At 47.0% G+C, this 23,663-nt stretch overlaps 3 protein-coding genes across 3 annotated transcripts in view; 1 reads left to right on the forward strand and 2 right to left on the reverse strand.

Annotated features, from left to right (window-relative positions):
• Positions 1-23,663, forward strand: part of LOC134294582 (zinc finger protein 658B-like) — a 191,908-nt gene that overhangs the window by 54,904 nt on the left and 113,341 nt on the right. The window lies entirely within an intron of this gene.
• Positions 1-23,663, reverse strand: part of LOC134294564 (uncharacterized) — a 406,638-nt gene that overhangs the window by 30,447 nt on the left and 352,528 nt on the right. The window lies entirely within an intron of this gene.
• Positions 10,433-17,049, reverse strand: LOC134294570 (zinc finger protein 658B-like). The gene has a single exon (XM_062966113.1). It carries the CDS (start codon positions 17,047-17,049, stop codon positions 15,265-15,267), a length of 1,785 nt encoding a protein of 594 aa, XP_062822183.1. The 3' UTR covers positions 10,433-15,264.

Consider the following 23,663-nt stretch of genomic DNA (forward strand, 5'->3'; position numbering starts at 1 on the left):
AAGAGCAAAACAACCATCCTCTGCTACCAACCAAATATATGTTTGTAGTGGCATGTCTTTATCTTCGGCAGTTTAAAGACATGGTTCCTCAGTCCAGCAGCTGAGTTCCCTGTGTGCCATTACATGAATGCTAGTAAATACCACTTGTTCAAAGGGTTGACTTCTAAGTATAAATAAATACAACAACGACGACGACGATGATGATGATACCGTTTCCTGTTTGGGACTCTGACCACTTCCCAGAAAAGACCTCAGTTCCAGAAGGAAGAGCCTCCTTCCGCGTTGAAGAGCGTCTCTCCAACGGAGGCCTCAAAGGCTGCCGTGACCCCAGACACCGCTCCGGCTGAGACAGAGTACCGTTTGTCCCTACAGAGCAAAGCCAAAGGGGTCAGCAGGCCCCCAAATGCCATGTCATTGAGACTGAACCCTGCAGGACCCCACAAAGCAATGGCTGTGGGGCCGAGAAGGTGTCTCCCAACAACACCTCCAGGAAGGACTGCTAAGCGGTGCCCCCAAGCCCCATTCCCACGAGGCTTCGCAGAAGGAGACCGTGGTCTACAATATTGAAGGCCCCTGAGAGGTCCAAGAGAGCCAAGAGGGACACCCTCCCCCGGTCTTGTTCTCTACGCTCCTCCCCTCCTCCCCACACGAGGAGCGAAGAAGACTCAGCGGGATGTGGACCAAACCAGGCGACACAGCGACAGGCTGCAAAGGCCACGGGCAAGGAGCAAGAACCGAGAGAGAGAGAGCGACTGCCTTTCTTCCTTCCTGCTGTGAACAGGAAAGTGAGCTTCCAAAGGGAACGGCCTTCAGAGGGAGATGCTGCAGCGCATCACAAGGGTCTCCATGGCGCCCCCTGCAGGCACGGAACAGCCATCCAGGGAGGGAGGGAAGAAGAGCTCCACTGATGGGCCAGGACCAGAGGAGGGGCAGGACAGGAAATCCATTATCATAATATAATTATATAATAATAATAATAATAATAATAATAATAATAATAATAATAATAACAAGAACAACAACAGGACAATTTGGACAGAAAAACAAGAAAACTCATGGCCATTCATCATTCACTGCACCCTCGCAGTGATGTTGACCGGCTATATCTGCCTAGAAGATCAGATGCCAAAAGATCTCAGCCGGCATTTGGAAACAATAGACATTGACAAAATTACAATTTGCCAACTGCAAAAGGCCACCCTACTGGGATCTGCGCGCATCATCCGAAAATACATCACACAATCCTAGACACTTGGGAAGTGTTCGACTTGTGATTTTGTGATACAAAATCCAGCATGTCTACCTTGTTTGCTGTGTCATAATAAAATAAGACAGCCCAAGAGCAAGCCATCAGAACAAAGGCAATTAAGGCCAAGATCGAAAAATCAGCTGATGACCCAAAATGCAGACTGTGCAAGGAAACCGACGAAACCATTGATCATATCCCCAGTTGCTGTAAGAAAATCGCACAGACAGACTACAAACAGAGGCACAACTATGTGGCCCAAAGGATTCATTGGAACTTATGCCTCAAGTACCACCTCCCAGCAGCAAAGAACTGGTCGGATCACAAACCTGCAAAAGTATTGGAAAATGAGCACGCAAAGATACTGTGGGACTTCCGAATCCAGACTGACAAAGTTCTGGAACACAACACACCAGACATCACAGTTGTGGGAAAGAAAAAGGTTTGGATCATTGATGTCGCCATCCCAGGTGAGAGTCGCATTGACGAAAAACAACAGGAAAAACTCAGCCGCTCTCAGGACTTCAAGACTGAACTTCAAAGACTCTGGCAGAAACCAGTGCAGGTGGTCCCAGTGGTGATGGGCACACTGGGTGCCGTGCCATAAGATCTCAGCCGGCATTTGGAAACAATAGACATTGACAAACTCACGATCTGCCAACTGCAAAAGGCCACCCTACTGGGATCTGTGTGCATCATCCGAAAATACATCACAGAGTCCTAGACACTTGGGAAGTGTTTGACTTGTGATTTTGTGACACGAAATCCAGCATATCTACCTTGTTTGCTGTGTCATACAATGTTGTTGTGTCAATAACAATAATAATAATAAATTTATTTTTGCATGCTGCCTCCATCTCCCCAGCAGGGGACTCGGGGCGGCTCACACGGGGAACAAGCCCAATATAATCACATAAAATCATAAAATAACAATTTAGACCTCAGACAACACAATTTAAAAACAATTTAAACAGGTCATAGTTAAAATCGACAAAGTTAAAATGTTAAACAATCATCCGGGCATTAAAGGTCCAATATAGGATCACATCTGGGCGATAATTAAAACTGATTTAGGGAGTGTCCATTTACAAATAGGACATACATCAAATAGATACAACCGGTAAGGAAGATAAATCTGAACGGGAATCAAACTCAAAAGTGAGCAGGGCAAGTTTCAGTGTAGACATGGACCAGGTTATAACAGACTTGTCTACTCAAAAGCACAACAGAACAGCCATGTTAAAGCGGTACCTAGAATTTATTTATTTATTTATGTATTTATTTACAGTATTTATATTCCGCCCTTGTCACCCCGAAGGGATCACATGACACATATAAGGCAAACATTCAATGCCTTGACATAGAACAAAGACAAACGCAGGCTCCGAGCTGGCCTCGAACTCATGACCTCTTGGTCAGAGTGATTTGTTGCAGCTGGCTGCTCACCAGCCTGCGCCACAGCCCGGGCCCTACTCCACAGATGCAACTGTCTTTCAAGCTGCTTACGTGAGCAGCGAGCCAGGCTCTTAATGGTCGGGAACTCAATCTGACCCGGCCTTCGATCCCACAACCTCTCAGTCAGTCGTGATTTATTGCAGATGGCTACTAACCGGCTGCACCACAGCCCGGCCCGGGATGCCAAGGTGGCCGTGTTGGGTCTGTGTGCCAAGTGAGTCCCAGGCCCTTCGTTGTTGGCGTTCACAGGGCTCTTGGATTGCAGCAGAACTATACGTTCCACTCCCTACGACTCCTCTCAGTCAGGGTCAGGACTCCCCAAACCTCAATCTCCAGTTGCTGTGTGCCACAGGAAAGAATAGGAAAGGGTTAAGGGAGAGGCAGTGGGCGGGGCCATGCCAATTCCCTTCTACGTCCTATCCTTTTCCATTACGCACAGCGAACAGAGGAACTGGTCAGCAGCAGAACATACTAGAGAGGGGGGGGGGGGTCTGGGGAGAATTCACCATGGTTTCTATGAGTTGTAGGGACTGGGATGTATAGTTCGCCCGCAATCTAACAGCACTCTGAACTCTAGCAATGGTGGAATTGGACAAGACTTGGCACACAGAAACCCCATGACCAGCAAAAAATACGGGAGGTCTTTGGGGGGACACAGAGGAGTTGTAGTTCACCTCCACCCAGAGCGCACTGTGAACCCAAACACGGATGAGCCTGGACCAGACTTGGCCTGCAGACCTGATGGGCCCACATTTGAATACTGGTGGGTCTGGAGGGGAATTGGCCCCAAGTTGTAGGGACTAGGATGTACAGTTCACCTGCAACCAATGAGCCCTCTGAACTCCACCAATGATGGACCTGGAATTAACTCCACCAACGATGGACTAACTTGGCCCACAGAACCCCCGTGACCAGCAAGAATACTGGAGGCCTTTGGGGGGAATTCACCTTGATTTGGGGGAGTTGTAGTTCACCTCCATCCAGAGAGCACCGTGAACCCAAACACGGAGGGATCTGGGCCCAACTTGGCACACAGACCTGATAGGCCGAGATTTGATGACCGGAGGGGTTTGGGTGAGGGTAGTGACCATTCCAGCCCCAGCTTCTGCCAACCTAGCAGTTCGGAAACATGCAAATGTGAGTAGATCAATAGGTATCGTTCCGGCAGGAATGTAACATTGGTGCTCCATGCAGTCATGCCAGTGACCACAGGACCTTGGAGGCGTCTACGAACGTTGGCTCTTCGGCTTAGAAATGGAGATGAGCACCAACCCCAGAGTCAGACACGACCGGACTTAACATCAGGGGAAAACCTTTCCCTTTACGTAGAGGCATCACACTGGCAACGAAAGTCCACGTAGCTAAGGCAATGGTATTCCCAGTAGTAACCTATGGATGCGAGAGAGAGCTGGGCCATAAGGAAGGCTGAGCGAAGGAAGAACTGTGGTGTTGGAGGGAAGTCCTGAGAGTGCCTTGGACCGCGAGAAGATCCACCCAGTCCATCCGCCAGGAAAGATGGCCCGACTGACTGCTCACGGGAGGGAAGGAGATGAGAGACAAAGGTGAAGCCCTTTGGCCACGTCATGAGAAGACAGGAAAGTTTGGAGAAGAGAAGGATGATGGGGAAAAGGGAAGGAAAAGGGAAGAGAGGCCGACCAAGAGCAAGGTGGGTGGATGGTATCCTTGAAGAAATTAACTCCACCTTGAAGGAGGTGCGGGTGGCCTCGGCCGACAGGGAGCTCTGGCCTGGGCTGGTCCAGGAGGTCACCAAGAGTCGGAAGGCACAGAACGAAGAAACAACAGAACAATATAATAATATGAAAATAGAATAGAAAAATAAAGAATATAATATAGAATAATCCTACAATAAATAATATAATAATAAAATACAATAATAGAATATAGTATAGAATAATAGAATATGGTAATGTTTTATTATTGTATATTGGTTTTTATGTTTTAAATGTTTTTAGTTTTTAATGCCTTTTGTATTGTATTGTTGATGTGATGGCACTGTGTTGCCAATTTGTAAGCCGCCCTGAGTCCCCCAAGGGAGAAGGGCGGGGTAGAAATACCAGAAATAAATAAATAAATAATATAACAATAATATAAACATATTACAGGAGTCTCACTTATCCAACACTCACTTATCCAACGTTCTGGATTATCCAATGCATTTTTGTAGTAAATGTTTTCAATACATCGTGATATTTTGGTACTACATTCGTAAATACAGTAATTACTAGGCTTGTCCGATCGATGGAAAAAATGTTTCAATTCTCGTTTCTAAAGTAGGGGGTGCCGGCTCTTCGATATAGAGATTATTTCTAAATGTTTCACCCAAAATTTTCGGATATTTCCGAAAATTCGTAATTTTTCTAAGATGTTTCTAAAATGGCGGATGCGCATGCGCAATCGCCAAAAAACAGGAAACCGGGGGGGACTTTTCTGGGGGTCTCCCGCCCTCATTTCTTGAGCTATTCGCATCAAATTTGGTACAGTGGGAGAACACATTCCACAGTCTTTGCTCAACAAATTGCAGAATGTTTCCTGTCTCCTATGATTTTTGGTGAATTTTTATAACTTTTTATAATATACAATTTTTTGATTTTAAGAAACCTGTTCCTGTTTTGAAAGTCTTATTTCCTGTTCAATTGGGTTCTTCACTGTGAAAGGCCCTCTTTTCTATTTGTGTATCTTTGTTTCTGTGGCCGGAAATCAGCAAAAATGGTGGTCATTTGCAGAAACTGGAACCCCCCCCCCCCCCCCGCTCCTATCTAAAAATAAGGTGGTGATATTTCAGCTTCCTAATACATGGGAGCTCGTGTCCCACTCCCTTGTGACCTGAGCCCCACACCACACACCCTGCCCCTATCTAATAAAAAGCGGTGGCCGGGGGTGGTTTTTTTGTGCAACAAGGAAAAGGGGTGCTCACTGCTTGGGTCTCACTGCCCCGCCATTGGGAAGGCCGAAGTCTTTCCTCTGGGACCACTTCACGGTCCATTCCCAACAGTCTTCCTTGGCTGTGTGCAGGCACTGCGGGATGCACATTAGCAGGGGTAAAGACCTCAGGCATTTGTCCACCACTGGCTTGCGGTACCACATGAAGAGACATCATCCTTCAATTCCCTTGGGAGGGGGATCCCTTAGCCCCGCAAGCAGCACCCTGAGCTCTCCTTCTTCTCCGTTACAGTCTGCTGGGAGAGGGTCTCAATTAACCTTGGACAATTGGGGCCATTCCATTGGAAGGAAGAGAACAGGGGGAACGGCACCCACCGTTGAGCAGATCACTCAGCGTCTGGGAGAGATGCTGGCTCTCGACCACCATCCCTTCAGAATGGTAGAGCAAGAAGGCTTTGTGCGGTTCGTGGAACTGCTGTGTTCGCAATACAAAATCCCATCGCGACAAACCTTTTCAAGGACAGTGATACCAGTGATCCTGAGCGTGCCTTGGACCTTGGCAAGAAGATCCGACCAGTCCGTCCTCCAGGAAATAATGCCCAGTGGCTGCTCACTGGAGGGAAGGATATTAGAAGCAAAGCTGAAGTATTTTGGCCACATCATGAGGAGACAGGAAAGCTTGGAAAAGATCACGATGGTGAGGAAAATGGAAGGAAAAAGGAAGAGAGGCCGAACAAGGGCGAGATGGATGGACGGTGTCCTTGAAGTGACTGGCTTGACCTTGAAGGAACTGGGGGCGGTGACGGCCGACAGGGAGCTCTGGCATGGACTGGTCCATGAGGTCACGAAGAGTCAGAGACGACTAAACGACTGAGCAGCAGCAGAGGGATCAGTGAGGCGCTTTTAGAGACCAAATTTGGTTTTAACACTTTTCATGTAACATTTATTGATCATCACATCAGAATCGTATCAAAATCACATCTAGAGAGAGCTCTCACCCACACGCACATGCATACATCCATACTCACACTCACAGACCCTGCGCGGAAGAGGTGATCAGGTTCTCCCGACAGGTGTGGACGCTCCGTAGCCGCAGTTCTGAAAAAGCGTGGTGAATCTTTGAGGCATTTGATTTAGTCCTTCTTTCGGGGAACGTGCTGTTCCTTCCGTTCTTATGGCATGGTTTCAAAACATTCTCCATCTCAGGCTGTAGGACTTATGGGTCCCACCTGCACACTTTATTTTCCATTGTTATTCGGATACGCCTTACTGGACCCTCGTTCCGTCTTGCCAGGTGAGAGACGCCTTGTTGATTCCTCGCTTCATGTTGTGATCCCCATCTCATGCCATCTCCGGACACAAAGCGCTGGCACAGAGCACATGACCATGGGCCAAAAGGGAGGACAGGACATACGAACCAGCCATAAAACTCATTAGACCCGACCAATCTTGGTAATTACAGGCCAATCTCTAACCTACCATTCTTGGGCAAGGTCTTGGAGCGGGTGGTTGCCTCTCAGTTCCAGGGATTCTTGGAAGATACTGATTTTCTGGACTACTCGCAGTCTGGCTTCAGGCCTGGGTTCAGTACCGAGACGGCTTTGGACGCCTTGGTGGATGACCTCCACAGAGAACTGGACAGGGGGAGTGTGACCCTGCTGGTTCTCTTGGACATCTCAGCGGCTTTCGATACCATCGACCATGGTATCCTTCTGGGGCGGCTTTCTGGGATAGGCCTTGGGGGTACTGCACTCCAGTGGCTCCAGTCCTTTCTGGAGGGTCGTTCCCAGTTGGTGAAGCTGGGGGACACCTGCTCGGACCCCTGACCATTGACCTGTGGGGTCCCGCAAGGTTCCATTCTGTCCCCCATGCTTTTTAACATCTACATGAAACCGCTGGGAGAGGTCATCCGGAGTTTTGGAGTACGTTGCCATCTCTACGCGGATGACACCCAACTCTACTACTCTTTTCCACCTAAATCCAAGGAAGCCCCTCGGATTCTGGACCAGTGTCTGGCCGCTGTGTTGGCCTGGATGAGGGTGAACAAGCTGAGACTTAATCCCGACAAGACAGAGGTCCTCCAGGTCAGTCGTATGTCTGATCGGGGTATTGGGTGGCAACCTGTGCTTGACGGGGTCGCACTCCCCCTGAAGGCGCAGGTCTGCAGTTTGGGGGTCCTCCTGGATTCGGGGCTGACGCTTGAGGCTCAGGTGACGGCCGGGGCCGGGAGGGCCTTTGCACAATTAAAACTTGTGCACCAGCTGCGACCGTACCTCGAGAAGTCTGATCTGACCATGATGGTCCATGCCTTAGTTACCTCTAGACTGGACTATTGCTATGCGCTCTACGTGGGGCTGCCTTTGAAGATGGCCCGGAAATTACAACTAGTACAGCGTTCGGCAGCCAGGCTTCTAACTGGAACGAATTACAGGGCGCGTTCAACGCCTCTGTTTAAGGAGCTCCACTGGCTGCCATTTACTTTTCGGGCCCAATTCAAGGTGCAGGTTATCACCTACAAAGCCCTAAACGGTTTGGGACCCACCTACCTTACAGACCGCATCTCCCCCTACGAACCCGCACATTCTCTTCGCTCGTCGGGGGAGGCCCTTCTCTCGCTCCCACCACCCTCGCAATCGCAGTTGGTGGGGACGAGAGAGAGGGCCTTCTCCGTCGTGGCCCCCCGGATTTGGAACTCGCTCCCTAGAGAGATCAGGCAGGCCCCTATCCTCCTCTCCTTCCGGAAGAGCTTAAAAACCTGGCTCTTTCAAAAGGCCTTTGACATTTAATTGTTGTTGGATTGACCTGTCTGCCCATTCTATAATTGCCCCATCCCTGATACCTTACCATTATTACACTGCACTTTATTGTCCATTTTAAGTGTGAAATTACCTCTCTCCATTTTGGTATTTTCTGCACTTTGCCCGGGATCTATGAATTTAGTCCCCTGATTTTAATTGCATGATTCATGTTCATTTTAATGATTGTTTTTACTGATGTTGATGTTTTTATTGGGTTAATTGTGTTATGGCTTTGTGATTGATATTTGATTGTTGTATCGGGCAAGGCCCCATGTGAGCTGCCCCGAGTCCCTTTGGGGAGGGGTATAAAAATAAAGTTATTATTATTTTTATTTTTATTATTATTATTAATTGCCCCGAGGTGGCGAAAAGGGACTCTGGAATGTGGGAATGGGCAACCTCCAGGCGCCAGGACTCCAGGGTGATTTGATACTGTAGCTTAGCCTATATATACGGGCAGTAGAGCAGACTCATATTCCGAACAATAATGCCGTAGGTATCTCCAGCCCTTGTGTGTACTCTTTAAAAGAAGACTAACCCACACCACACAGTTGGAGCTGACAAGCCTTACACCCAACTGGATACAATTCAAGCCTTGGACAACTCATCGGAACCCAACTCATCAGAATCCAACTCAACTCAATGGAACCCAAGACAACTCAACTGAACCCAACTCAACTCATCAGAACCCAAATGAATACAACTCAAATCTTGGACAACTCAATGGAACCCAACTCAAGTCAAGTGAACCCAACTTGACTCAAATGAACCCAAGTCAACTCATCTGAATCTGATGCCATGATCCCCATCGCATGCCATCTCCAGACACAGAGCACTGACGGAGAGCACATGGCCATGGGCCAAAAGGGAGGACAGGACACATGAACCAGCCATAAAACCCAACTGCCCTGAGGTGGGGGGAAAGGGACTCTAGAGTGATTGATGGTACGGTAAAGGTCAAGGTTTCCCCGGACGTTAAGTCCAGTTGTGTCCGACTCTGGGGGTTGGTGCTCATCTCCATTTCTAAGCTGAAGAGCTGGCGTTGTCCATAGACACCTCCAAGGTCATGTGGCCGGCATGACTGCATGGAACGCCGCTACTTTCCCGCCGGAGCAGTACCTATTGATCTACTCACATTTGCATGTTTTCGAACTGCTAGGTTGGCAGAAGCTGGAGCTAACAGCAGGCACTCACTCCGCTCCCCGGATTTGAACCTGGGACCTTTCGGTCTGCAAGTTCAGCAGCTCAGCGCTTTAACACACTGAGCCACCGGAGGCTCCTGATGATACTGTAGCTAGGCCTATATACACGGGCAGTGGAGCAGACTCTTGTATTCTGAACATTAAAGCCGTATGGGATCTTCAGCCCTTGTGTGCCTGGGCTCTCTTTCAAAGAAGACTAACCCACACCAACACAGTTGGAGCTGACAAGCCTGACAATTTGCTCTAAATCCCTTACTCTCTGTAGCTTCTGCCTGCACCAGCCTGGAGGAAGGAGAGAGAGAGAGAGGACCAACTCGCAGGCATTTTGGGGGAAGAAGCAGGCTCCGGAGGAGGAGAGGGGGCAGGATCTCACACTCCCTTGAGTGCAGCTCCCCCCCCCAAACCAAGTGGGTCACACCAGCCCCGGGGGGCAAGAGGCTAGCTCTGGCCTTCCAGCGGCCACTCCGTCTCCTCAGGCCATCTCCCCCGGCCTTTCTGCGCAGCCCCTTCCTCCCATCCCCTTGGAGCCGACAAGCCTCGCTCTTCACCGCCCACGTCCGTCCCATGTCACGCTTTGCGTGAACTCCGTTTTCTTTTGAGGCCCGTTTCTTCTTCCTTCACAAGCACCCACACAAACACACTCCCGTTTCTTACACACACGCCCTGGATACATCAATACTACTTTATTGTATCACATGTCTGATTCAGTGTCAATTCTATGTATATAATCAGTTTAATATAGTTATATGTAGCGGAAAAGCGAACCGCTCACACAGATTTAAATACCAGGAACTTTGCTGAAGCGCTATGGATCCAATCTGAGCCCAACAGAGTTTAAAACAAGTACCTTTATTATACTGCAGTATAGACGGATGGACAAATCAAAGGTGACCGCCGTGAAGAACATTTGAAATGAAGCTCAATATATCCTCATGTTCCTCATTTCTTTGGAGCAGTACAGAGTGTTGCAAGCGTGCTTCCTTTATCATAAACAACATTTGTAGAAAAACATGTTGTTCACTTATGTTCCAGTAAGTAGCTTAACCACATTAACCACAAGATGTTCCGGAAACATAGTGGCGACATACGGACACTTGCCTCTCCTCTGGAAGAAGGCAGGTTGCATCTTTAATATAATAAGTTGAAGCAGACAGCTTAATAATGCATAATTAAAAGCAATCAGAAATAGAATAGAAATAGAATAGAAATAGAATAGAAATGCAGGCCCTTTGGCCCATCAACCCTCTCAATAGAGTCAACATACATCACAGTTCACAATTGCGTTTCTAAGTATTGCAATTTGTTTTCAAATACAGAAAATCGATCAGTCACTCCTTGTAGCCCTCACCTTACTATTGGGTGCATCAATAGATGTAAACATGCTGCTGCCGCTTTGGGTGAATATCCGTTGATTTCATCCCACCAGTGACGTTCTGTCGGGCTGCTTCCTTCTGCGGCCACGCTCTGACGTTCTCCATCAACCTCTTGGATCCTAACAAAACCTTTCTTACTTCTTTCCTCATAACTCTCCAAATGTTTCTTCACCTGCTGATTCGTTTTTACTAGTATATTTAATTTTTCCCAATTAATTCCTTATATTTATGGATAACTTTTTAAACTTCAAGTCTATTTCACTGTCTCCATTCTCCACCACGTACACCAAATTCCCAGTTTCATCATCTTGAACAAAAGTTGTTACATTTACATTTCAACCGAATGTTTGTTTATTGGGTTCTATTATATTTCCATCAGACCATAACATTAGCTGAACAGTAGTAACACAAAGACATCCCATTCCTGTATCTTGTGTGAATGTATCACATCTTCCATGTTTAGAGCACACGTGGTCCTATCTGTGTGAGGTGTGGTGAGCACACATAATCTGCTTCCCGTGCTTCCCATTGTTTTATATCCATTGTGGTGTTTCCTTTATAAATCTTTGTATCTGAGCACAATATCATCATCATCATTTAACTATTTATTAATTGCCCTCCATCCACGATGCTCTAGGCGATTTACAAGATAAAATTGTAAAAGATAAAAATATATACATACAAATATTGATAAAATTAACATAGATTAAAAGCTCTAGTAAAGAGCCAGGTCTTGAGTGCGAGGGTCAAAGGCCCTAACTCACGCATGGCTCTCATATGGGGCGGCAAGGCATTCCATAAGGCAGGGGCAGAAATAGAAAAAGCTCTGCGCCTGGTCCTTTCCAAGTGCACTTCTCTAGGACCCGGTACATAAAGTAAGTCTCGTTGGGATGGTTGTTGCGACCTCCGATGATGGGAGAAGGAGAGACGGTCCCTAAGGGACGATGGGCCCTGGCCGTAAAGAGTTTTAAAGGTCAGGACTAGCATCTTATAGAGACCACGGTAATCAGTTGGAAGCCAATGCAGATGCTGCAGCACTGGTGTGATGTGGCATTTCATGGGTGTTCTTGTGAGTAGCCTGCCTGCCGCATTCTGAACAATACGGAGCTTTCGGGTCGTGGACATCGGAAGCCCAACATACAGGGCGTTGCAATAGTCCAGCCTAGACGTGACCGTGGCATGGATGACCGTTGCCAGCGCCTCATCAGATAGATAGGGTGCCAGTTGCCTCGCTTGTCGTAGGTGGAAAAAGGCCTGTTTGCTGGCAGCAGCGACCTGAGCTTCCATTGTCAGCTGTGAATCTAAAACGACACCCAGGCTCTTAACGGTGGGCGAAGGAGATAGGGCAGCACCATCGAAGGTGGGTAGCAAGTGGGTCAGACCAGTCGAGCGGCCATGCCAGAGAATCTCGGTCTTCGCCGGGTTCACCTTCAGTCTACTAGCACGTAGCCAGTTCGACAGAGCCTCCAGACATAAGGGGAAATTGTCTTACTTGACATTAAAGAAGGCATACAGAATATCCCATTGACTACTACAAGGGTTGTTGTTGTGTCACAAACCATTATCTAAATTGTGTCATGTTTTCTACTCACTCATCTCACAGACCTCACTCTTCCCTGAACACTCGGCAGCCAAAGAACAGGAAACCTTTGGGTTCAGAAGAAAACAAGTTGACGGTTTCAGCAGTTTTGTCCCTTATAAATCCCCCTCTTTATGGCAAAAAAAATCAAAATCAAAAAAGAGAGATTAAAAGCAACATTACAAAAAAGGCAGAAATTGTATATAATGCTTCAACTACACATGAAACTAACTACTTCTGTCAGTCTGGCTTCAGGCCTGGTTACAGTACCGAGACGGCTTGGGTGGCCTTGGTGGATGACCTCCGCAGGGAGCTGGACAGGGGGAGTGTGACCCTGCTGGTTCTCTTGGACATCTCAGCGGCTTTCGATACCATCGACCATGGTATCCTTCTGGGGCGGCTCTCTGGGATGGGCCTTGGGGGTACTGCAGGGCCTTTCTGGAGGGCCGTTCCCAGTTGGTGAAGCTGGGGGACACCTGCTCGGACCCCTGGCCATTGACCTGTGGGGTCCCGCAAGGTTCTATTCTGTCCCCCATGCTTTTTAACATCTACATGAAACCGCTGGGAGAGGTTATCCAGAGTTTTGGAGTACAGTGCCATCTCTACGCCATCTCTACTACTCTTTTCCACCTAAATCCAAGGAAGCCCCTCGGATTCTGGACCAGTGTCTGGCCGCTGTGTTGGCCTGGATGAGGGTGAACAAGCTGAGACTTAATCCCGACAAGACAGAGGTCCTCCAGGTCAGTCGTACGTCCGATCGGGGTATTGGGTGGCAACCTGTGCTTGACGGGGTCGCACTCCCCCTGAAGGCGCAGGTCTGCAGTTTGGGGGTCCTCCTGGATTCGGGGCTGACGCTTGAGGCTCAGGTGTCGGCCGTGGCCGGGAGGGCCTTTGCACAATTAAAACTTGTGCGCCAGCTGCGACCGTACCTCGAGAAGTCTGATCTGACCATGATGGTCCATGCCTTAGTTACCTCTAGACTGGACTATTGCAATGCGCTCTACGTGGGGCTGCCTTTGAAGATGGCCCGGAAATTACAACTAGTACAGCGTTCGGCAGCCAGGCTTCTAACCGGAGCAAATTACAGGGCGCGTTCAACGCCTCTGTTTAAGGAGCTCCACTGGCTGCCATTTACTTTCAGGGCTCAATTCAAGGTGCAGGTTATCACCTACAAAGCCCTCAACGGTTTGGGACCCACCTACCTTAGAGACTGCATCTCCCCCTACTAACCCGCACGTTCTCTTCACTCGTCGGGGGAGGCCCTTCTCTCGCTCCCACCACCCTCGCAGTCGCGGTTGGTGGGGACGAGAGAGAGGGCCTTCTCCGTCGTGGCCCCATGGCTTTGGAACTCGCTCCCTAGAGAGATCAGGCAGGCCCCTACCCTCCTCTCCTTCCGTAGGAGCTTAAAAACCTGGCTCTTTCAAAAGGCCTTTGATACTTTGGTGTTGGACTGATCTATCTGCCCATTTTATAATAGCCCCATTCTCGAGGTGTTGCCAATGCTATATTGCACTTTGTCCATTTCAACTGTGAAATTACCTTCCCCATTTCGGCCCATGTTGCACTTTGCCTGAGTTCTATGAATTAGTCTCCAGTGTTAATATTGTATGTTTTATGTTGATTTTAACAATTGTTTTTACTGTAATTGATGTTTTTATTGGATAACTGTTTTTTTGCTGTGTTTTGATATTTGATTGTTTTATCGGGCAAGGCCCCATGTAAGCCGCCCTGAGTCCCTTCGGGGAGATGGGGCGGGGTATAAAAATAAAGTTGTTATTATTATTATTATTATTATTATTATTATTATTATTATTATTATTATTATTATTATTATTATTATTATTACATGAGATACAAAACTAAATCAGAAACAAACAGACCTGCGAAACAGTTACCTTCATACAGCTGAACTAACAGACAGGGATACATGCCTAAAGGCCTAATTCTATCTGTTAATTTTTATCTCTCATTATTCTATTCCCTTTAGATAATATAATTACTTCCAGAATGGAACATACAGAGTTCCCTCACTACTTCGCTCTTTGTGGATTCGCTGTTTTGCGGTTTTTCAATAAATTCTAAAAGACGACTATAAATAATACTAAATTACAATGTACAGCCTAAGGAAGGGAGGAAGGAGAAGCCAAAGGGAGAGAAAAGGAGCCCAAGCGGCAACAAGAGGAGAAGGAGGCGATTTATCAACACATGATTTCTTGATAAAGACTTAAAATAGTGTATAACTACTAAAATAATGTAGAAATATATAGCATCCCTACTTCGCGGATTTTCACTTATTGTGGGTGGTCCTGGAACCTAACCCCCGGGATAAGTGAGGGAACACTGTATTTTTAGTTCAATCTTTCTACAATACACCACATGTGATGAAATGTCCCAACTTTGAGCTTGCATTTCCAAAATTTGCAAGTTGCTTTTGTACATGTTAGAATGACACTCTGGTGTCAATTAACAGGGTGAATTCTCTGAATTCTATGATGTCTATGTATAATGTTATTCTGTGAAAAGCTCTGTCCACACTCCATGCATTTCTATGGTTTCCCCCCAGTGTGAGTTCTTTGATGTAAACGTAGACCTGAACTCTGCGTGAAGCTCTTACCACACACCCGGCATGTATAGGGTTTCTCCCGTGTGAATCCTTTGATGTTTACGTAGATATCCACTATGATTGAAGGTATGCCCACACTCCAGGCATTTATAGGGTCTCTCCCCAGTTGTGAGTCCTTTGATGTGAACGTAGACTTGAACTCTGAATGAAGCTCTGTCCACACTCCAGGCATTTATAGGGTTTCTCCCCAGTGTGAGTTCCTTGATGTGTATGTAAGTTTCCCTTCTGAATGAAGCTCTGTCCACACTCCAGGCAGTTATAGGGTTTCTCCCCAGTGTGAATCCTTTGATGTGAACGTAGACCTGAACTATGAGCAAAGCTCTGTCCACACTCCAGGCATTTATATGGTTTCTCCCCAGTGTGAGTTCTTTGATGTGAACGTAGTCCTGAACTACAAACAAAGCTCTGTCCACACTCCAGGCATTTATAGGATTTCTCCCCAGTGTGACTCCTTTGATGTCTATGTAAGCTTCCCTTCCGAGTGAAGCTCTGTCCACACTCCAGGCATTTATAGGGTTTTTCCCCAGTGTGAGTTCTTTGATGTGAACGTAGTCCTGAACTACAAACAAAGCTCTGTCCACACTCCAGGCATTTATAGGGTTTCTCCCCAGTGTGACTCCTTTGATGTCTATGTAAGCTTCCCTTCCGAGCAAAGCTCTGTCCACACTCCAGGCAGTTATAGGGTTCCTCCCCAGTGTGAGTTCTTTGATGTGAACGTAGTCCTGAACTACAAACAAAGCTCTGTCCACACTCCAGGCATTTATATGGTTTCTCCCCAGTGTGAGTCCATTGATGTGAACGTAATCCTGAACTACAAGTATAGCTTTGTCCACACTCCAGGCATTTATAGGGTTTCTCCCCAGTGTGAGTTCTTTGATGTGAACGTAGATTTGAACTACGAGCAAAGCTCTGTCCACACTCCAGGCAGTTATAGGGTTTCTCCCAGGTGTGAGTTCTTTGATGTCTATGTAAGTGTCCCTTCTGAGCAAAGCTTTGTCCACACTCCAGGCAGTTATAGGGTTTCTCCCCAGTGTGAGTCCTTTGATGTGAACGTAATCCTGAACTACAAGTATAGCTTTGTCCACACTCCAGGCATTTATAGGGTTTCTCCCCAGTGTGAGTTCTTTGATGTAAACGTAGTCCTGAACTACGAGTATAGCTCTGTCCACACTCCAGGCATTTATAGGGTTTCTCCCCAGTGTGAATTCCTTGATGTGAACGTAGTCCTGAACTACGAGCAAAGCTCTGTCCACACTCCAGGCAGTTATAGGGTTTCTCCCCAGTGTGAGTTCTTTGATGTGAACGTAGATTTGAACTAAAAGCAAATCTCTGTCCACACTCCAGGCAGTTATAGGGTTTCTCCCCAGTGTGAGTCCTTTGATGTGAATCTAAGTGTCCCTTTTGAGTAAAGCTCTGTCCACACTCCAGGCAGTTATAGGGTTTCTCCCCAGTGTGAGTTCTTTGATGTGAATGTAGACTTCCATTATGAGCAAAGCTCTGTCCACACTCCGGGCATTTAAAAGGTTTCTCCCCAGTGTGAGTCCTTTGATGTGAACGTAGAACTGAACTCTCAGTGAAGCTCTGTCCACACTCCGGGCATTTAAAAGGTTTCTCCCCAGTGTGAGTCCTTTGATGTGAACGTAGACCTGAACTCCCAGTGAAGCTCTGTCCACACTCCGGGCATTTAAAAGGTTTCTCCCCAGTGTGAGTCCTTAGATGTGAATATAGGCCTGAACTATGAGTGAAGCTCTTTTCACACTCCGGGCATTTAAAAGGTTTCTCCCCAGTGTGAGTCCTTTCATGCAGTAGCAGATTGCTCCTCCAACTGAAGCTCTTTCCACACTCAAGGCATGTATAGGGTTTCTCCTCCATGTCGACAGTTTTGTGATATGGACACGTGAGTGTTCCCTTTTTCTTTCTGATCAAAATTGAGTTCCACAAGATTGGCACCTAGAGAGGATTTCTTCTTCCCACAGGATTTCTTTCATTATTGCCCTTTGGTTTCCAAATTCCTCAATCTCCACTAGATATTGATATTTTCTTTTTATGCCCGTGGTGACTTCATAGGGTCTTCATTTCCCTGATCAAGAAAGAAGAGCAAAAGGTTAAACATGAACCTGCAAACTTCCTTTATTTCCAAGATGATCCTCTTTTCCATTCAGTGCTTGTGTTGAAAATTGAACTACCCAGAAATGGAGATATGAAGGGTCTCAAGGACACACAGAAACAAGCAAAGGTGATCACAGATTTATGAACTATAAGGGATGGATTCAGAAGGAAAGAAGGGAGGGAGGATGAAAATAATGAGTGATTGATGGAAGGAAAGAGGGATGGATGGAAGAAAAAGGGACCTTCGTACAATACTAAAGAACCACATTGGTTTTGTTGGCTTGACCTAAACATGGCTAAAGAAACACAAGGCAGACAGTCAAACAGACCATAGACAGGACGTCATTCACTCTGAATAATGGGTTTCCTTGAATTAGTTATAAGTTATAAGTTATTAGTTATAAGTTAAATCTTAAGAGGCACAATGATCCCTTTCCTGATGATTTCATGAATTTCAGGTTCCCTTTCAGGCCACAAGGGATCCCAGGTCCGTCTCCTGTGCATCCCAAATTGGACCTCTGCTGCCACCACATTTCCTACATCTCTCAAAGGAACCCCAAATTCCCAAAGACGTTGCCTTCCTGCCTGGCAAATTCAACACCCCATTTAGGCATGCTGAGATGTCCACAGAACTGGTCTCGCCTGGACTAAGTCCCCGTTGGGCTGTTCACTCCCTTGGTTGAGCCGCAGGACGGCATGCAAATTCACAGGCACAGCGCAGTCGGGAAACCCTCCTTCCTGCCCAGCCCTTTCCACCCCTGTCCATTTCCGCCTCTATTTCCTGCCCTCTGTTGTGGGGAAAGGCTTTTCAGCAGGTGAAGGCGATTGAGAGAAACACGGGTTATGTGCACAGGGTTGTAGGAACGTGTCTGCCGTAATCTAAGCCATTAAATCCCAACCTGGGGAAGAACGGCACCCACTCTGTCCATTCCTGTCCTGGAAGATGCCTCACAAATGACTTACTGAGCATGAGCAAAACAGAGGGAAAAGGGAGGGAGCAGATAATTCAATTGCCCCCTCCCCCGGCATTAAATAAAAGTATGGGCCTCAATATTTGGCCAACCAAAAGGAAATCTTGAGAAAAACAGAGGCTGTGGGGAAAAAAGTCTGCCTGGATACTTTTTGGAGGATGCCTCCAAGGGCCCGTCCAGACAGTCCCTTCATCCCAGGAGCTTCCGTAGTAAACAGTAGGGTGGCCAGACACCGTTCCCTGTAAACCCAAAAGCAACCGCTAGAAAAGGCAAAAAACGTGAGATTTCCAGGTGTGGGAATATCGTGGTTTTTGCCAAATATCCAGATCTTCGCATGTCTGCATGTCCCTGGAATCGGAAATCACAGGATTTTTGAACTGGGTTTGTTCCCGGGTTTTAGATGCTTGTTCATGATTGGTTGGTTCCTAAAAGGAAGGTGACACTCGAGTAAGAAGGCAAAAACTTTGGCCAGGGAAGAGGAACTTCACCCTTCACCTGTTTAATGAAGGTTGTGGCTGAAAAATCGAGTTCCTGGGGTGCAACAAGTACCTTCACAGTAAGCAGTACACAATGACACAGGAGCAGACACTTTCAAACCAGGAACAGAATGCCATCATTACTATAATTACTCACACTTTGTTGTATGCCATCGGTGAAGACAGGTTTTGTAGTGTACTTGCGCCAGGGAACAACATGATGATATTGCCAGGCTATATATGTTGGTTCCTCATTGGGTGTGTGCTGACAACATGGGTAACGTAAATGACAAATGCTTACTACGGGCTGTTGGGACAGGGACGTGCTGGAGAGGAATGTAAATATATAGAGACAAGGTCATGCAGGTGGCTAATAGGGAAAGTCATGTGGAACCTAGGAACAGCGCCCTGTTGTTCGATGCCACAAGTACACAACCAAATCTGTCTGGACAGATGGCCAGGCAGCCAGGCTGTAAAAGTAGAAGATAAGGACAAACTTCTGTTCCTGGCTTACAATTGCCTGTTCCTGTTTTATTGTGCAGTGCTGACTTGGGCAAGGTGGCCCTGCCCCATTAGGTTTGTTTGTGTGGCAAATACTTCATGAAACGTTTGGAGGGCAGTTTCTCTGGCCAGGACAAAGAACGGAACTGTTGCAGTGATCCGCATATCTGAATCTCTGCAAATCTGCATCTTGCCATTTTTTTAAAAAAACCCGCTGAGGTTTCAGGCAGAAGTCCTGCAGCAACCATTTTGGGAGCCTCTAACTCTCGGAACAAAGCAGCAAGTCTGGACAATGGAGGCAGAAATCCCAGGACCAACAGGTCTGTATGTGGACCTCATCTGAAGTTCTGGGATCTTTTGCCCCTGTTTAAAACCCGTGATTTAGTGCTGTCTGGAAGTGCCCCAAGTGGCCTCTACAAGGTCCAAAATGCTGTTCTCTGCTTCTGAAAGGCTTCCCTGACCTGGGACACACCTACCATGTAGAACAAACACAAACTGAGTCCAACCTCAGCTGCCATAGATCAATACTATAGAATTTTTGGGAGTTGCCATTCAATAAGGCATCAGCTGTCATGGATCACTCTATCTTCGAAGGAAGCCTTAGGAGTGACCATGCCATCAAAGAGCTGTGAACAAGAAGCTGTTAATGATGACCATCTGGGTGATCAAGGGTGGGAGAGGGAAGGTAACCATAATGGTTGTTATGGAGACAGCAGTTAGGTTCCATGGGAATGTGTAAACAATGAGGCGGTGAAAGGAAACAGGGAAGAGATATAACCTTGTGCATTAGGGTTAGAGCTTAGAAGCAACTTTCTTTCTGACATTAAGCCCTGTCTCTTCGAAAGGCTCTTTCTCTACCAACAATGAGAGGTGTGTAGCAGCAGGATGTCAGAGACTGGACACCTAGCGAGGCCTTAGAGACAACCCCGCAGGAGTTCTCCCCCTGTGGGACTGCAGCTCTCATGGCTGCCCTAGCACTCGACCCGTCATTTCTGGGAGAAGACCCAGAAGAGTCACTAAATTTGGGAGAGAATAGAGGACCACAGAGTTTGACCCAGTATCCTGTGGGCCAAGGAGTCCCAGGTCTCTAGAGGAATGGATCATCTTAGCGGGCAGAGTGGAGTATGACAAAGAGCAAGTGAGACAAGGAGCCAGGGATGGCGTCATCAGGAGAAACACCGCAATTGTCAGGATGCAAAAAGCCAACTGACCTTTTCACATCCGACCAGAGCAAAGGGGCGGGGGGGGGGGGGGGAGAGCCGGAAGAGGAAGACCATTTGTTTGGAAAGACTGATTTATGACCTGCTTTGGGTTTCAAACATGGGAAAGAACTGTTGACGGGAAGGTGTGAATGGGAAGGGGGAAACGTGGGAGAGGGAGGGAAGAAGCATCTTGATATACTGGGGGGGCTGGCGGAAAAGGGACAGTGTAAGCTTTGTGATCATCTTGGCAAGGCGGATTCAATAAAGTTTCCATAGCCCCAGCTGTGTGAGCCTACCTTTGTGTCCTACACCTTCCAAGGACTGACAGCAATAGCCTTGGGAGGAGGAGGTCCACAGAATCCTCCACAAGGATGGTTGAGCAGCCAGGAAAGAAAAGGACAACGGGATCCTTGTTTCCCATGCGGGAAGGAAAGCCGTCGAGCAGCAGAGTGCTGGAGGGAGCCACATCGGCCCAGGGAGAGAAAGGACAGTCCCGACAGGCCCCACCAGCTAGAATGGGGAAGGACAAAGCCCACGGCCCTACACAGAGAGAGTGAGCACAGGGACCCATGCACCGACTGGGACAGCAAGGACTCCCTCCTGCTGGGAAACGAGAATGATCTGCTCTAAGGAATGCTCGACAGCAGATGTCAGCCACCAGGAGCATCATGCCAGCAGTGAGTCTGAACTGCAAGACCAGAAGAATACCCGACAAAATGGAGAAAGCTGCGATGCAAGATGGCATGGAGGTTCTGGCAGCTAAAAGTGAGAAACACCTGAACCATGAATTTGTACAATTAAAAAATTACTTTTTCAAATAACTGGGCCAACGCTGGGGACCCAAGCTAGTAATATACTGTATATATAATTATACAATCTATATATGCAGAAATGCTTGACCACTCCAACAACTATCATGTCAGACTACACAGAGAAGCCATTGAAATCCACAAGCATGTGGACAACTTCAACAGAAAGGAGGAAACCATGAAAATGAACAAAATCTGGCTACCAGTATTAAAAAACTCAAAACTCAGAACAGTAAATGGGAAGCAACACTCTGAGGGCAGAGGAGCCCCAAGGACGGCTAATGACTCTGAACAGGGGATGCCCCCCAGGCAAGAGACAAACCTTTCCAATGCTAATTAGGGTGATTAATTGCAACATTAATGCTGGCTTCCAACTGACAAAGGACTCTTGTCACACCCTGGACTCTCCACAGATATATATTTACCTTCCTTGCCTAGTTTATCCATGCCTCACAACCTCTGAGGATGCCTGCCATAGATGTGGGCGAAACATCAGGAGAGAATACTTCTGGAACATGGCCACACACCCCGAAAGACATACAACAACCCTATATATGCATAACCTGGCACATATTATATAATACGAGCTTGGGGACGAAGAAATCCTCCAAATGACCAAGGATCTGCCTTCCCACCCGGCTCATTCAAACCCACACTGAGGCTTGTTGGGATGTTCCCAAAATGAGTCCATGCTGAACGAAGTTCCATTCAGGCCATTCATTCCCTCAGTCGAACAGCGAGGAAAGAGCAAGGCGAGGAGATAAGCCAGTCCCGTCCGCCCCTCCTGTCAATCAAAACACGACCTGCAAGTTTGGACAGGCAAAAGGAAATCAAGAGGGAACTGGAGGTTGTGCAAAGAAAGGAAAGGTCTTCCCGGGATGCCTTTGGGAGGGAAGAGGCCTTCAAGGAGTCTCCAAAAGGCCTACATGGTTTCCTTTGATTCTGTAAGGCTTCCCTGATTTGGGCCACTAATGCAGCGTGACTCCATTTTAACTGCTCACTGAGACCAAATTCCTGGGAGTTGTAGTTTAAGAAGGCAAGAGCTTTCTGTGGCAGAGACATTTAGACACCACATGAAGCTACAGCTCCCAGGATTCTGCAGCACTGAGTCCCAGTAGTCAGTACAGTAGAGTCTGGCTCATCCAACATAATGGAGTCCCTGGGTAGATCAGGCGCGGGTCAACTTGGGCCCTCCCTCCAGGTACTTAAGTGGCTGAGGGGGAACAGGAAAGGTCCTGAAGCTGTTAGCAATGGTGGTTAGCAACTTTCTACCAAGTTACACTGTAATGTACACCGCCGGGAGGGGTGAGACGTGGTCGGCAAAGGTCGGAAGCTGTGCCCAACGGGAAAGGTCTCCGCCGGCCGCGTCTCTTCCCTCCCGGTGAGCATTCTGTGTGCGGAAAGGCCCACTGCATTGTTCACATCTGGAGAAAGGACGAATGGGAGACCCACTAATTAAATAAGAGATGAAATGCAGACTTTTAAACCCCAGTGAAGAAGATTGGAGGTCAACAAAATCCCCTTCTCTGTCTTTTCCCTTCTTTCCATCCCATGTTCTACCTTATACCCCGAGAAAAAAAAAATCGCCTTCACCCAGGTGGTAGTTGTCCCTACTCTTATCCAGGACCCTTTCCTGTCCCTGATATTCCCATTTTATAACACTGTAATAAATATTTTTGTCAATTAAAATTATATTTTAAAATGCTAATATAATAGTGGTGCAGGAGACACGCCTTAAACAACAGGCCAGGAAATACTTTTAACCAAAAAGAGTGGGAGAAGAATTGGTTTCAGCAGGAACTTCCAAAAGAAATGGCCTGTTATTGTATATCCTCAAATTCTGGCAACCTCAAATGGTTAAGATAAAAAAAAGATTTCTAATGGCAATGATAAAATTACAAACAAAGAAAACACTTGTCAATATTTATGCTTCTAACTATGCAAAAGCTTCTTTCTTTGAAACTTTTTGGAAAGAGATGGAGGATATTGACTGCAACTCTATTGTGGATTTCAATATGGATTTTGAAAAACTATAAAGCCAATTCAAGAGAATCAAGGAAAATGCTTCTGGATTAGGGTAGAAAAACTGTCAATCATAGATCTCTGGAGGTTCTTACACCCAGAAGAAAAGAACGAAACCTTCTTCTCTGATAGAGAGACACAAGTCATACTCAAGAATTGATATCATTTGGATCACTAAATATTAAGTAAATCTTCATTCAAAAGCGCAAATCCAGTCAAGTATAATTTCAGGCCACTGTCCAACTACAATAGAAACCGCAATCCCAAGAAAGGGATCTGCAAGTTCAGTAGCTCAGCGGTTTAATCCGCTGCGCCACTGGGGGAGGGGAACCTTTACGTTTACCTAAACTATTCTTCATTACTTCATACTTCTTCATACTTCATTATTGAAAGTGG

This window comes from Anolis carolinensis, unplaced genomic scaffold (genome assembly GCF_035594765.1).
Source record: "Anolis carolinensis isolate JA03-04 unplaced genomic scaffold, rAnoCar3.1.pri scaffold_17, whole genome shotgun sequence".
Lineage (NCBI taxonomy): Eukaryota > Metazoa > Chordata > Lepidosauria > Squamata > Dactyloidae > Anolis > Anolis carolinensis.